Below are 15,844 nucleotides of genomic sequence, written 5' to 3'. Positions count from 1 at the left end.
ATACAACAGTGGCATCTCGAAACCACTGGTGCGATGGGACAAATGCGTGAACTGCTGTGGTAACTATGGGGAAAGATAGTGCAAGGTACATAAAACAATTCCTATATTTTGATTTCCCTGCATGTTCATTATTTCAGCTGAAAAAAAAAATGGGCAAAGACTTTTAGATTTGTCCTCATACATGGATGCTGAACAAAAAATTCCAGTCACATTTTGCCACTGGGAACCAATAATTTCAGAAAATGTTGTATATTTTAAGAGACTTTCATGGTAGCTCAGTTGTTAGGGTGTCTGACTACCATGTGAGAAACCTGGGTTGGATCCTCGGTGGTGGAGAACTGGAATTTTTTCCACGAGTTCAAGCGGTTCAGGCACCCACTGAGTGTCATATGAAGTGGGTACCAGAAGTAGAAACTGGGGGGTAAAGGCAGACAAGGGTATGTTGCTGATCACATCACCCCCACATTCAGCCATGATCAAGAAAGTGTGGGGCCCTAACTCACTCCCCCTATATGCCTTTATGGTGTGGTGCAATGCACAGGGGAGCACTTTACATTACTTTTTTCGGAGAGAAGTTCTTCACATGTTTGTATTCAATATAGACTTTGAGAAAACTGTTTCATTAATAAAAATATGAAGTGGAATTTTCATATTTTAAGATTATGGAGGAAAAAGTTTTTATTTTATAGTTTTAAAAAATATTCATTGTGATAGACACAGTCCATATTTATCAGTTTGAATATTACTAAAAAAGAAGATTAATGTTTTATTTTCCCTGAGATAGATTTAAATTTTACCTTGTGTTAAATTTGTGTCAAAATAAATTCGAATTTAGTAAGAAATTTAATCTACATATGTGGATAGAATTGAAGTTGGTAAACATCAAGAAACTGCCTTCCAGTTGTTTTGCAATACATTATTTCATGCAAGTGGCAAACATACAGGGTGTATCATAAGTAATAGCGCAAAAGTCTCAGTAAACATGGGTCCGCAAATGACCCGTTTTCGAGATAATTGCGAATGTGTTGTTACAAGCTACCACTGACTTCATTGTTTGTAAACGTCGTCCTAGTTGGTAAAATGATAATAATGTGTATGAATGTGTGGTGTGGTTAGAAACCATCACTGATTGCATTTTGTAAACACCAAGTACTTTACTCCTTGCGCATTCCGAGGTTTGCTTAAAACAGAACATTTCGGAGAGGTGGTGTTGTAATCAAACAGGATAGATACAATCAGTACAGAGTATTGTTCATGCTTGTGACCAATTCCAAAATTAACCGGGGGTGTTCGAAAGAATTCAAAACTCAATGCAGAATCGCCTACAGTATTGCATCCAGATGCAAGGTCGACACTTTGAACACCTCCTTTAACAGGTACGAGTGTACAGTAATTGTAACATGTAACATACGAACGTTTGTTAAAGTAAGTAGAATGTTCAATAAAAACAATGCGATCTCCAATGGCTTTTCTTACTGTATTATTAGCATTTTACCAACTAGGATGACATTTACAAACAATGAAATCAGTGGCAGCTTGTAACCACACATTCACAATTATCTCGAAAATGGCTCATTTGCGGACCCATGTTTACTGAGACTTTTTTTGCTTCTATTATTGTGTACTTTCAACTGTGTCAGTTTACGCCTTCAATACACCCTGTATTGAAGGCTGACTGTTATAAGTATGCACCAATTAGAACAGTATTGCCAACCATAAAAACTTGTATAGAAATTAGGTTAGGCAGGACCAGTAATATTGCTAGAAATATGTTGTGCATTGGAGGGGCACAATCATAAGCGAATACTGTTAATGAACAACAAAATCAAAGCTGAATCACATGAGGCTATCTTTCCTGCTGGATTTTCCAGGTGGACTTGAACTAGTGGACTGGTACTTTCTTGCCTGCTAGTTTTTGCCTCACACGATGCTCATTCCCACAAGGCATTGCACAGAGCAGAGAAGCTGAAAAGATGAATGAGTGACTTCAGGAAGAAAGTTGTAGGGGAATATCTAGTGCTGCTATTTACCTTACAATTGCTAATATTAAAGGTTTAAGGAAGATAAGAAAAGCATGAACTAGAAATTGGATTTCAAGAAAATATGGTAATCAAGGTGTACTCTACGTGCTTTGATTTTAATGAACTTAAGTATGTATCCATACATGAGATTCGCAGGATTCATTTAATTAAATAGAAAATATAGAAAAGATGTTCTACTAAATATGTCAAACATTTGGATTTTCATGATTGGTGTAGTGTATACTCGTAAATCGTATTGCTATGGATAAATTCCTAAATATTAACATAGAGTACCTACTAGTACCAGTGGCGCAGGAACGTTTTTCATTTGGGGGGGGGGGGTACAAAATTCAGCCTCCCATATATATATATATATATATATATATTTTACTTCAAAGTTTCCCATTCCTAGGTATAATATGAAGGCATGGTAAATATTCTATTTTAGAACAGCACACACGAATTTCCTGTTATTTACTGCTAAATTTGAACAAATAATTTTTATTTCTTTGTTTTTCTTATAATTTATGATAATTATAAAAACATTACTTAAGATCAGATAATAATTCCGAAACATATAAAGCTCTGGACATTGTTCTGGGCTCATTTTAATTTAATGGAACGGAAAATCAGGAGTTCGAAATGTGAAAATTGCGAACAAAGATACACCTATTCATTTTAGTGCAGGTTGCGATTTAAAGGGTGTGAGGAAGATTCCCACACCACCCCTCTTTCTTGAGCTATTCCAACCAGGAATAATCATCTTCCACCTACTGGATATAGAAACCATATTATTGAATATATCATACTTATAGAGTTCCACTTCAGATCATTTTAATGTCCCATGCTTACATATAAAAATAAGTAAAAGTAAAGTGTTCCCCTGTGCTTTGCACCATGCCATGAAGGTGTATAGGGGTGTGGGGTTAGGGCCCCCACACTTTTTCATGTCGGTCAAGCTGGGACTGGATTGATGTGATCAGCACCACACCCCTGGCTGCCTTTAGCCCCCAGAGTTTCCTCCAGGTACCCACTTTATAGGATGTTGGGTGGGCACTTGAGCCGCTTGAACAGGTTGGAAAAGTCCCAGTTCTCTCCTGCCGAGGATCGAACCCAGGTCTCTGGCATGGTAGTCAGATGCCCTAACGACTGAGCTACCGCATCTTTAAAAAATTCATGGCAAAGCATTTATTTGTAATATAATTAGCTGTACCAAATGACGCTGTTCAAGCACTGAAAGTACTATTATTACACATACAAAACTGAAATCCTTCATATATCAGAGCAAGCAAGTAAAACCATATGCTCGAAAGTTTCTTTCATTTCCATCTTTGGTGGACAATATGAAGAGCCAGCCAAGGTTTCTTTTCATATGTAGTGGTATTAAATTTAGAATGTACGTACATGCGTGTTTTTAGAGTGACATGCCAATTCTTCGTACTCCATGGCCGAGTGGTTAGCATAGCGTGCGCTACGATGACAGAGGTTCCAGGTTTGAATCCCGACCTGGACATGGGTGTTATTTGTGAGTGTCCCTTCATCAATTTCATCATAATCATCACTCATCCTCATCTTCGTAATTAACCAAAAGTGGCAGAAATGTGAAGTAAAATAAACAAAATCAATCAATCAAACATTCCCATCTCACTCAAAGACCTTGTGAATCCAATCCAAAATCAACTGAATGTAAAAGCGGGTTCAATGCCATAAACCCAACTTAATGGATTAGAGAAATCATTTAGAAGTTTTAAACCACCTTTTCCTTTCAATAAATAGACCCCCAGTGCATTGTTTTCATGCAGAAAAATTTGCAAGAAGTTGGATCAAGTCTAAGCATCACAGTGCCCTTGACGAGACAACTGGCAAACCATAGAACCTGCAGTGATTCTGATTTATCTCGTACATTCATCTGACTTTCTTACAATTTGACTTTAGGGTTTAACTTAAAATGGCATTGTGTTTGTGATTCATTGGATATCAAATTTGATTTTAAGCAATTAGTGTCTAATTCTAAGTATACCTGATACATAGGTAAAAATAAGTCCTCCTCCCTCTGATAAAATCACAAATCGCACCGTTTTAATGTGTAGGAAACATTTCATTTCACCTACGAATGATATCGCAATGTGACGAGTCGAGAATTGTCACAGCCTCATCTGGTCTCCTGTGTGGTAAGGTCCTTCTCCTCGTTCTTGTTTGTGCTTATTCTTGTCTTGGTTTCGGATCAGAAGTTATTAAAACTTTTTCTAGATTCACTTCATGCTTAGATAGGCTAATCGGGACTGGATCTACAGTTTAAAGTGGAATCCAAAGCACTGTGCATATGGACCCCTTAATTACAAGGCGAGGTATCTCGTCCTGACATGCAAAATGTTTAGTATAAGCAACATGTACATTGTGTCACCACTCTCACAACGTACAATATCTCATTAAAGCAAAAACTTTAGTTAATAACGTTTTTCTGCTTTACATCTTGTTTCGACACTGCGAACCATCGAAGTACGGAATTTTATCGTGAATAGATTAAAATGGGCAGCACAGGCTTGTAATTGTCACTACTGGATTTACTTTGCAATTACAATAAATAAAATACACGGGTAATTTGAAAAATAAATTAGTATGTCTGAAAAAGACATAGCATTTTAAATTTATTTCAAGCAATTTCTTCGAACATGATCACCAGAGTTTCCAACGAGATCGTTTCGCTTTGATTTTGCAGAGATTTATTTCATTCTCGTCTTGAAATTTGAGAGAAAACAGATATTTCTTGTCTTAGTAACATCTGCATTTTCAACAAATCTCTTAATACGAAGTTATATAGGTTTAAGTATAGTTTTCCGAATACCCTCAAAGTTATGAAAATTATGGGTGAGGTACAGGAGTAGATTGTACCCCCCAAGTTAGTCAGTCGTCTCTAGTCTTGTTTGTGTAAGTATTTCGTTTCGGAAAATTCCATTTGAAAAATTCAAAAGAAAAGGAGGGCAGTCATATACTCTTCTGACTAAGATTTGTATCGTTTCTTAAGAAAAGTGTACCCCACTTATGAAAAAGAGCATTTGCCTGGAGAGTGATTTTCTGAGAGTAGGCTAAACTTTACCTGATTCCACTGTTCCACACACATTTTAAACAATTTTCATCTCCTTTAAGAAGTTTACAAGAACACAGGTCAATGAACTAAATCATAGTAAGCACAATGTAGTAGAATAAGTTTACAATGATTTGCATTTCTGTGGTAAGCAAGCTAGTTATAAACAATTTAAACTTTTTTTTTATTGAGCTAATTGAAAATAGGTTATTTTAACAGTAGCACCTTGCATCTGTCAAATTATCTAAGGGGGTACAGGGGCTACAATTAGATTTACGGATTTAAGGGGGTACAGTACCCCCATCAAAAATTTAGGGGAGTACAATGTACCCCTGTAAACCCCCCCGTTCCTGCACCACTGACTAGTACTAATAGGTACTCTATAAACATTAATGCACCTCATTACTTTATTGAGCAGTGATACTCAGACAATCAACACTTGGAAACCACAGACCATTTTTCCCTGCAAAACGTTCGCTCTGATTGGTTGTTACCACAGCATCTAGTAGAGAATGAAGTTGCAATAAGAACACGGTCTAGTTGTCAAAACCAGTCCAGCCTGGCAGCCATCTTTTCCAGCTAGCTATCTAGTCCAGCACCAACTAGGACATTCCAGTAGGAAGTCCTGCTCCATGTGATTTGGCCTTTAATAAATTACAGCAGGGAATTTCAGGCAAAGAACAATTATTGCTGCTGACAGTGTGTGTGTGCAGCTCCACATCAGACTCTATGTCTGTGATGTATGTGAAGCTGAAATATTGCCAGTGGGAATAAATGTTCAGAAGCAACGAGGGACAGTGGGTGAATTAATAAGTTAATATTTTTCTTCCTTTTCTAGCAGTGACATATAAAGAAACATTAAATTTAAATGAACACATTTCCTGTAATTTGATATAAGGTAACACATAAAATATTCTTTTTTCTTTTCATTATAGACATATCCAGAAGAAGTTGAACAGATTGCCGTTAATTGCATTAGAGCTCTGACCAAAATGTTGTCTGGTTCACCAAAGGGACAGGTAAATGTTGCATATACAGGGTGTTTCAAATAATTTAACTGAACATGGTTTAAGTGCTGAGTTTCAGGTACCTTTTTTATAAACACCCTTTATCATAATGCACTAACCTTCTATGAACAGGAGGTTTTCAAGCATATTCTTATCAAATGTGAAGTGATGTACAAAATCATAGAACAACAACTACAGGCTGTCCCAACGAAATGCATAATATACCTTAACAGCCAATAACTCACTTAATTTTCTTACCTTTTCTGGTTTCATCAATTTCAAATAACTGGTGAAGCTAGAATAAGCTTTGAACAAAGGAAATGTATGAGTCATTCCATGTGAAATCAACACAGCCCCCAACCTGACCATCTCCGATTTTCATAAAATTTGGGGAGTTGAAACTACGCATGGAACTTAGTAACTATGAAAATTTTTAGTTTTTTTTGTCATGTAATTGTTAAATTATTGAAGGTCAAAGTTCACATAAATTGATCTTTTTGAGCCCGTTTAGCTGTATTAAATGTGCTGTAACTCCGCCCCTATTTTCCGTAGGAAGATCAAATAAAGCTTATTGTACAGGGAATTGAACAAGCTTTCCAGTGATATATAACAAGCCTACCTTTTTATAAAAATATAATTTTGTCCCTTGACCTTTGACTTTGAATATCTCAAAACGTATCCATATATATATATATATATATATATATATATATATATATATATATATATATATATATATATCTCTCTCTCTCTCTCCCTCCCCCCCCCCCTTCCTCCCCCCTCTATCTCTCTCTCTCTCTCTCTCTCTCTCTCTCTCTCTCTCTGTGAAGATGACAGCTGGCAACAACACTTGCAACAGGTCGGGCCTGTCCAGACATGAGTTTCTTGCTGTGTAGTGCTACGCCCCTTGTGGGTACGTACTTACATGTTATTTACCGCGGCTACAGATATCTTAATCTCAGGGGATAGGTTCTTTGTTTGAGAATTCCAAATAAGAAAGCGTTTTATAGCCAAGAGGATATAGTTAAATGCGGATCTATATTCTGAGAACTATACAAAATACAGAGAAAAAATATATATAGCGACATTGAAATATATCGAAAATTTAAGTCAGTTACATTCTTCTTGAAAGGAAATCTTCTTCTTCTTTCTCCTCGTAATTATGGAAAGGCTTCTTCTTCTTCTTCTCTCTCTTGATTATAGAATAGGCTTCTTCTTCTTTGATTATGGAAAAGGCTTCTTCTTCTTTTCTTCTTTTGATTATAGAAATAATCTTCTTTAATAATGGAAAAGGCTTCTTCTTCTTTTCTTCTTTGATTATGGAAAAGGCTTCTTCTTCTTTTCCTTTTGATTATAGAATAGGCTTCTTCTTCTTTGATTATGGAAAATACTTCTTTTATTATTTCTTCTATATATAAGAAATCTAGTTGCGTCGTCTCGCTTCCTTTTCTTTATGCCTTATATATGTCTTCTTTCCCTTTCCCCGTTTCTTTGGCAAACGATACAAGCTATACTTATATAAAGGAGTAGGGTCGACTAAACTGACACTAGCGCCACCTCCTATGTAACGACCAAAGGGGAATAACCAGGATCACTAATAACAAGCGCTGCCAATGGCCCAGTGCGACTAAAAAGAAGCGCAACCGTAAAGTGCTTCGGGGCATCTAATTGACCACAGCGCCACGGGGGAACGGACAAATTCCAAAGCTGACGATGTTCTCCTCATCAGAGAATCAAAAAGAAATTGAGATACATTTCTGAATTCATTTGCTCGCTTAATAACTTTCCTAAACGTTTCATATGCGGCTATATTTTAATTCTTTTAAATTACTATATACATCATTCTATTTACTTCTATTATAGTATTTGAACTCTTCTTTTATATATTTCTCAATTTACTATAATATATATCATCCCTCTTCTCCGCTCTAAGTTTTTTATAATTTTCTTCACTCTTTATATAGCGTGCTGCCATCTCTTGTCGATTCCGAGAAACCATTCCTCCTTGCAACATTCATTGTGTCGTCTGAAACTGACACGTGACAGTAGGTTGTGGAATGTGGTAGAGCAGTTCTGGAGTGATTTATGGTTTTGTGTCAATTGCCTTTGCATCAATGGAGTATGGTAGCAAAAGAGTTAAGTGTGCAGATTATGAGACAAAGCACAACAGAAATATATTTAAGACAAGTGAAAAATACGTCACAAACATTGGTGGTTTGGTTCAATCTCTGCAAACATGTTTTGGTTGAAGCTGTTATCGACAGATGAAGTTTGCAGGAACTGTTATACTCCATATAGGACTATGGTGCAGCAGAAGTAGAAAAGCAAAGAAGATGCAGACGATAGCTACAAATCTTGATTTCTTTTCATTCCTTTGTGGTATAATTTTGAAGAAAAGCATGTTGTCATATTATTTCCAAAATGCACACTTCTCGTCAGGCCTGTAACTTTGTTATATCATACAGAGGGAAAAATATTTCAGCTATAATATATGTCTGTACACCCTATCACACAGATTGATTCTTGAGGGAAATTTCGTGATGTCAGTGGACATCCTGCCTGACTTGAGACAGAATGGGCCACCAGTAAAATTCCCCAAGTATATTAAAAATATATAAAGAAGAAAGGGAATAACTATAGCTATGATCATCGAATTGCAAAATAAGGGACTATGTTAAATACAAACTAGTAAATTTTGTATTACATTAAAATCCATTAATGCCTAAATTATGTTCTTCTTATTCATGTGTTTCCGTTTCACTTGAAAACTACTTACAAGAACATAACAAAATGAAAATATATTTCTTGTAGCAAAAATTTTCAAGAATACCATCGTTGAGAAAGGATGCTGAGTGATATACATGTAATTGTCATATTTACTACGTACAATTATTACAATTTCAGTTTTTGAACTTCTTTTTAACCAGGTAAAGGTAAAAAAAAGGTAAAGTGCTCCCCTGTGCATAGCACCATGCCATGAAGGTGTATAGGGGGTGTGGGGGTAACGCCCCACACTTTCTTGATCCGGTCGTGAGTGGGGGTGATGTGATCAGCATCATGCCCCTGACCGCCTTTACCCCCCAGGGTTTCCCCCAGGTACCCATGTTATTCGACACTGGGTGGGCGCCGGGACCGCTTCCAATGTTAGAAAATTCCCGGATTTGAACTGGCCGGGGATCGAACCCGGGACCTTTAGCATGGTAGTCAGATGCGTTACCGACTGAGCCACACTTTTTAATCAGAAAGTACACAAAGTATTGAAATGTTTTGAAAAAAAATATCTTTTCTGTTTTTTTTTCCTTTTTAAAATTTTTTTCAAGATAAATTGAGGTTCTCATAGAAAGTACAATTTTGAATCATTTTCTAGCAAACTATCAAATGTAACACTGCTACAAGCTAGCAATTTTGCAAAGTTATGTGGAAAAATCATTAAAAAATCATCATAAGAAAAGGATTTTAATTACAATACACAAACCTAAATAAGAGTCATTCCATGCCAAATCAACACAGATATGTGCAATTTTTAACCTGACCATCTCCGATTTTCATGAAATTTTGGGAGTTGAAACTATGCATAGAACTTAGTAACTATGAAAATTTTTAGACTCGTGCGTCTTGTAATTGTTAAATTATTCAAGGTCAAAGTTTGCAGAAATTGCCCTTTTTGAGCCCGCTTAGTTATACTAAATCTGCTGTAACTCCGCTCCTATTTTGCCTAGGAAGCTCAAATAAAGCTTATTGTACAGGGAATTGAATAAGCTTTCCAGTGATATATAACAAGCCTACCTTTGGATAAAAATATAATTTTGTCACGTGACCTTGACTTTTGACCTTGAATATCTCAAAACATGTCATCACCAAAAGTCGTGGAAAAAATATATTTGGTCCCTCATACCATACTATAAAACATACCAAAAAATCATTCTGGGACTGCAATGGGATCAGAAGATACAAAATAATATGTGTAACTACGTGACTGATAGAAGCCCCATTACATCAACTATGAAGAGTCAAATGTTCCTTAACACTCCCTACAAAATGTGAAGGAGTTATCCTGGGTATAATTGGTCATAAAAGAAATAGGTTAGGCACAGGGAGATCCCTAGCCGTGTGTGTCAAGCGCAGGTCCGGCATATTGTTGACCGCCATATTGAATTCAACGCAAAAATTTCAAAGGAAAGGGGGTGATGTGATATATCAAATGAGGCTAGAATTTCACAAGAAATGAAGTGACGAAGGATTTTCCAACGTATCTTACGCCAGCAAAAAGTTATACACATATCTTTCACTTACGATATATGCACATTATAATGTTGTCAATGTTCCTGTGAGCACACTCGTTGACGTCTCTCACACTCGCATAGAACATTTGGCAATGTAGCATGTGCAACATCGCAAGCAGCAACTATGCCTTCTCTCAGATGGTCAATATCAGGGACTTTTAGTGCATGCACCATTCTCTTCAAATGTTTCTGAAGGTAAAAGTCCTCCTAAGATGTTAGATCTGGGGAATGAGAAGGCCTTTTAATAGATCCCCGTGTGCCCATCAATCTACCTAGAAAATTACCATGAAGAAATTGCAAAAATGTCCACATAGTGTGGTCATACTCTGTCCTGTTTCAAAACTCTCGAAAAGTGCCATATCCCGTAAGCAAGGGTGAAAAAACCTGTTCACTTAACAGATCCAAGAAGCCCTCACCATTTAAGGTTCCGTTGTTGAATATGGACCAACCATTTCCGTTCGCCATACATTATACCACATAATTAGCTTACCAGCAACAACCATTCGACTGAGCAAATCACAGGTATTGCATATTATTTTTATTAATTTCACCGTGAACAAAAATTAGCCTCGTCACTGAAGAATTTTTCATTCCAAAGGAAGTGTCACGTAATTGTTTGAGATACTTTTCCCAATATTCTTCACTATTCAACTATTTGGTGAATGTAGCTGATTAAAATCATATGCAATGGTGCGTATACTTCTTTCTCTCCCAAGATGTCAGCGTGATCTCGATGAGTTCCTAACACGTTAGGAGCATTCCAATGCTTTGTTTTTAACATCTCGAAAAGGAGAAAATGGTTACAAGCATGCAGTAATAAATTTTTGCTGGTTAAATATATGTTGGATAAACCTTCGTCACTTCATTTCTTGTGAAATTCTAGCCTCATTTGATATATCACATCACCCCCTTTCCTTTGAAATTTTTGCGTTGAATTCAATATGGCGGTCAACAATATGCCGGACCTGCGCTTGACACACACGGCTAGGGATCTCCCTGTGCCTAACCTATTTCTTTTATGACCAATTATACCCAGGATAACTCCTTCACATTTTGTAGGGAGTGTTAAGGGACATTTGACTCTTCATAGTTCATGTAATGGGGCTTTTATCAGTCACATAGTTACAAATATTATTTTGTATCTTCTGATCCCATTGCAGTCCCAGAATGATTTTTTGGTATGTTTTATAGTATGGTATGAGGGACCAAATATATTTTTTCCACGACTTTTGGTGATGACATGTTTTGAGATATTCAAGGTCAAAAGTCAAGGTCACGTGACAAAATTATATTTTTATCCAAAGGTAGGCTTGTTATATATCACTGGAAAGCTTATTCAATTCCCTGTACAATAAGCTTTATTTGAGCTTCCTAGGCAAAATAGGGGCGGAGTTACAGCAGATTTAGTATAGCTAAGCGGGCTCAAAAAGGGCAATTTCTGCAAACTTTGACCTTGAATAATTTAACAATTACAAGACGCACGAGACTAAAAATTTTCATAGTTACTAAGTTCTATGCATAGTTTCAACTCCCCAAATTTCATGAAAATCGGAGATGGTCAGGTCAAAGGCTGTGTTGATTTCGCATGGAATGACTCATAAGTAGATTTTTCAGTGAAGCTGTTCATTAAGTACCTGCATATCACAGATAAACAAATGTAGCTCATCTTAACAATGTGTGTGTGTATTGGAGGGGGTTGAGGTTTGCATCCTATGAATGCAAACTGTAGAGGGGTAAACAGGGGTGAGTAAAATTGAAGATTTTCTAATATAGTTTTACAAGGGTCGTTCAAGGTTGACCGGGACTTTTATTTCTGCAGAGGAAATAGATAGCAGAAGAAACACCAAACTATGTCAGTTTTTCAAAGTATTCTCCGTGCGTGCCGAGGCACCGTTGCCATCATTCTGGCAGCTCCCGAATTCCTTTGGCGTAGAAAGAACTTGGTTGTTGTCGTAGTCACTGGAGGACATCGCTCCGCAGTGCTTCGTCTGTCGTGAATTTCTTCCCTCCCAGATGATCTTTAAGGAGTGCAAACAAATGATAATCACTGGGGGCTAAATCCGGACTGTAGGGGTGATGGGGCAGAACTTCCCAGCGCATGTCGGCCAGAGTTGTTGTTGTCACATTGGCCGTGTGAGGGCGGGCATTGTCATGGAGAAGAATTACATTTCCAGACAACATCCCAGGTCTTTTCTTGCGAATGGACTTTCGTACAGCACCACTCAACAATGTGGAGTAATACTGGGCATTAATCGTGCTCCTTTTGTCCAGAAAATCCACATGGATAACGCCCTTCATGTCCCAGAAGACACTTGCCATGATCTTTCCAGCAGACGGCTGCATTTTGCTTTTCTTGGGGGGGGGGGGGGAACCTTTATGCTGCCACTCCATGCTGTGTCTTTTGGTCTCTGGGGTTGAATTGTGCAACCATGTTTCATCACACGTGATGATGGATTGCAACAATTCATCACCTTCTGCTCGAAACCGATTCAGAAGCTGTTCACAGACCGTCCTGCGTGTCCACTTCTGATCGAATGTCAGCTGTCGGGGAACCCACCTTGCACAGATTTGGCGGAAGCGTAAGTGGTCGTGAATGATTGTCTCAACACTCCCGACACTGATATTCACCTCGGCAGCAATATCCCGCACTGTTACTCGCCGGTTCTCAAGAATCATTTGCTCAACACGTTCGATATTCACTGGTGTGACTGCAGTCGGGCGAATGTGTCTATGCGCTTCATTTGTCACCAACTCCCGTCCTTCGCGAAACTGCTCACACCATTCGTACACTCTTGTCCGCGACATCGTTTGTTCACCATACTGTGCTTGCAATCGTCTGAAAATCTCAGCTGGTTTCACTTTCTCCTTCACGAGAAATTTGATTACACACCGCTGCTCCACAGCCACAGACACACTGCTTGCCGCCATGTTTGCTGCAACTGCTGCGCATGCGCGAAATACATCATGCCAGGCGCTAGTTACTCGCGAAGGAATACATTACGTCACCCGCACATTTCATCATGATCCGGCTATTTCATCGATTTTTTACGTACGAAAATCCCGGTCAACCTTGAACGACTCTTGTACATGTGATTTTTGTACAATTATAGTGCTACATCTTTAAATTTTTCTACTCACTTTAGATGGGTATGCTGGTCTATGTGACTTGCTGAACAAGAACCTCTTCTGTAAAACCCCCTTCTGCTTTTTTTATCTAACTATGCTTGTTGGGGAGGTGGGTTAACTAAATTTCACTTCCTTTAAAATTTCAGTCCTTTCTCCCCCCAAATTAAATGAACCTCAAACCTTCATGGCATTTAATTTTCCTCCTATGATTTTTTTGTTCATGTATACATATTTGAAAAGTCCATGCTTTAAAATTCTAATACGTGGGCGTACCCAAAAGAAACCGAACTAATTTTGTTGTGAACTTATTTATTCACAATTTAAGTCCAAACCTTCAATCCCCTTCAAAGTACTATCCACTTGCATTAAGACACTTGTCCAATCTTTGATTCCATTTTTCAAAACATTTTATTAAATTCATGCATGACAGTGCCTCAGTCATTTTTTTTCTTCACCTAAGCAACATCATCAAAACGCTTTCTTTTCATGTCTCCTTTCAATCTAGGAAACAAAAAAAGGTCGCATGGGGCAAGGTCGGGTGAGTATGGGGGGTGAGGAACATGGGTCATACCATTTTTGGTCAAGAATTGTCGTACAGACAGGACTGTGTGAGCCGGGGCATTGCATGATGGAAAAACCAGTCACCCGACTGCCATAAATCGGGCTGCTTCCACCGCACACTGTTGCGCAATCGTTTCAAAATTTCCAAGTTGAAAGCCTGGTTAACTGTCAGACCCTGCGGAACAAACTCTGAATGGACAACTCCTCTCCCATCGAAAAAACAAAGCAGCATTGTTTTAATGTTTGATTTTACCTGACGAGCTTTCTTGGGGCATGGCGAACTTGAAGTCTTCCACTGGCTTGATTGTTGCTTTGATTCGGGATCGTAAGCATAGCACCACATTTCGTCACCTGTGATAATTTTTGAAAAAAAGTTTGGATCAATTTGGGACTCTTCTTTCAAAGCACGGCATGCTTCCATGTGACCTTGTTTTTGTTCATCAGTGAGCAGTCGTGGCACGAATTTGGCAGCCATCCTTTTCATTCCCAAATTGTCTGTCAAAATTTGCTGCACTGAACTCCATCACTCCCAACAGCTCCACAATTTGTTCAATGGTCCGTCGTTGATTTTCGTTGATGATTTCACGAATGTTTTCAACATTGTCATGTGTTCGGGCCGTGGAAGGACGACCAGAATGAGGTTTGTCATCAATTGACATTTCACCATTTTTGAAACGGGAAAACCACTCAAACACTTGAGTTTTCCCCATAGCATCGTCCTTATACGCCGTTTTTAACATTTCAAGAGTTTCTGTTCCACTCTTTCTGAGCAAAAAGCAGAATTTTTAAATATACAACTTACAGTATTTGTATTGCCTTGTAATTCAAGTTTTGTAATTCAACCTTTTTATGTATGCACATGAAATATCATTTTTTAAGGAAGGGGAAGGGGTATGAGGGATGATCAGAGAAAAAATAATTCAAAGCCTGTAAATTCCAATAGGTATTTTTTAGACAAATACAAATGGACTCACATGGAAGGTTACTTCATACACTACTTCTCAACATAGTCTCCTCCCTGGTTCAGGCATTTTTCCGAGGTCTTCACTTGGGGTCCTGTTGTCAGGACCTTTACTTCATGCTACAAAACATCATTCGAATGTCGTCATTGCTGCACCTACGAACAGTGATTCGGGAAAAGAGGCACGAACTTCTCACCACAGTAGTCATTCTGCTTCATGACAACATGACTCCACATAGATCTCACAATAAAGGTGACGTCCTGGCAGGTTTTAGGTGGCATATGCTCCAACATCCACCATACATCCCGGATCTTGATCCGAGCTATTACCGTCTCTTTGCTCTTTTGAAGAAGCATCTCAGAGGATGTCGGTTTCAGTTGGATCAAGGACTATGTTGAGAAGTAGTGTATGAAGTTTCCTTCCACGTGAGTCCATTTGTATTTGTCTAATAAATACCTACAGGATATTATGGGCTTTGTATTCTTTTTTTCCCCATTATCCCTTGTAGCATGGTCATGTGGTTCTGTAACATGCCTGCTTCTAATGGCAAATGATTGTTATACATGCCATTCTTATATGTTGTTGATTTTTGGGTGTGTGTTGAGATGCTTAATAAAGACCGAGCTACATACATGAGGCTGTCAATAAATAATAACGCAGAGGATATTACACCAAAACTATAAAAAGAAAAACCTGTGCGTAAAAGCCCATGAAAGGCCTTGGCTAACCTACCGGCTGCTAGTCTCCCTCCCACACTTTCCTTTGTCACCTCTAAGCATGGAGATCTTCAACCAGGATT

At 38.1% G+C, this 15,844-nt stretch overlaps 1 protein-coding gene across 4 annotated transcripts in view; it reads left to right on the top strand.

The window, feature by feature from the left end:
• The window catches only part of LOC146000511 (neurobeachin-like protein 1), a 723,922-nt gene that overhangs the window by 68,954 nt on the left and 639,124 nt on the right, over window positions 1-15,844 (top strand). For all 4 annotated transcript variants that reach the window (XM_083138250.1, XM_083138253.1, XM_083138251.1 and 1 more), the window contains exon 8: window positions 6,042-6,125. In XM_083138250.1, the coding sequence (XP_082994376.1) occupies window positions 6,042-6,125 (84 nt within the window). The remainder of the gene's footprint in view (window positions 1-6,041; window positions 6,126-15,844) is intronic.

Source organism: Lepisma saccharinum, chromosome 16 (assembly GCF_977018435.1).
Source record: "Lepisma saccharinum chromosome 16, izLepSacc3.1, whole genome shotgun sequence".
NCBI classification, from domain to species: domain Eukaryota; kingdom Metazoa; phylum Arthropoda; class Insecta; order Zygentoma; family Lepismatidae; genus Lepisma; species Lepisma saccharinum.
Note: the sequence above shows the minus strand (reverse complement) of the source record. Positions and strands in the feature narration are given on the sequence as shown.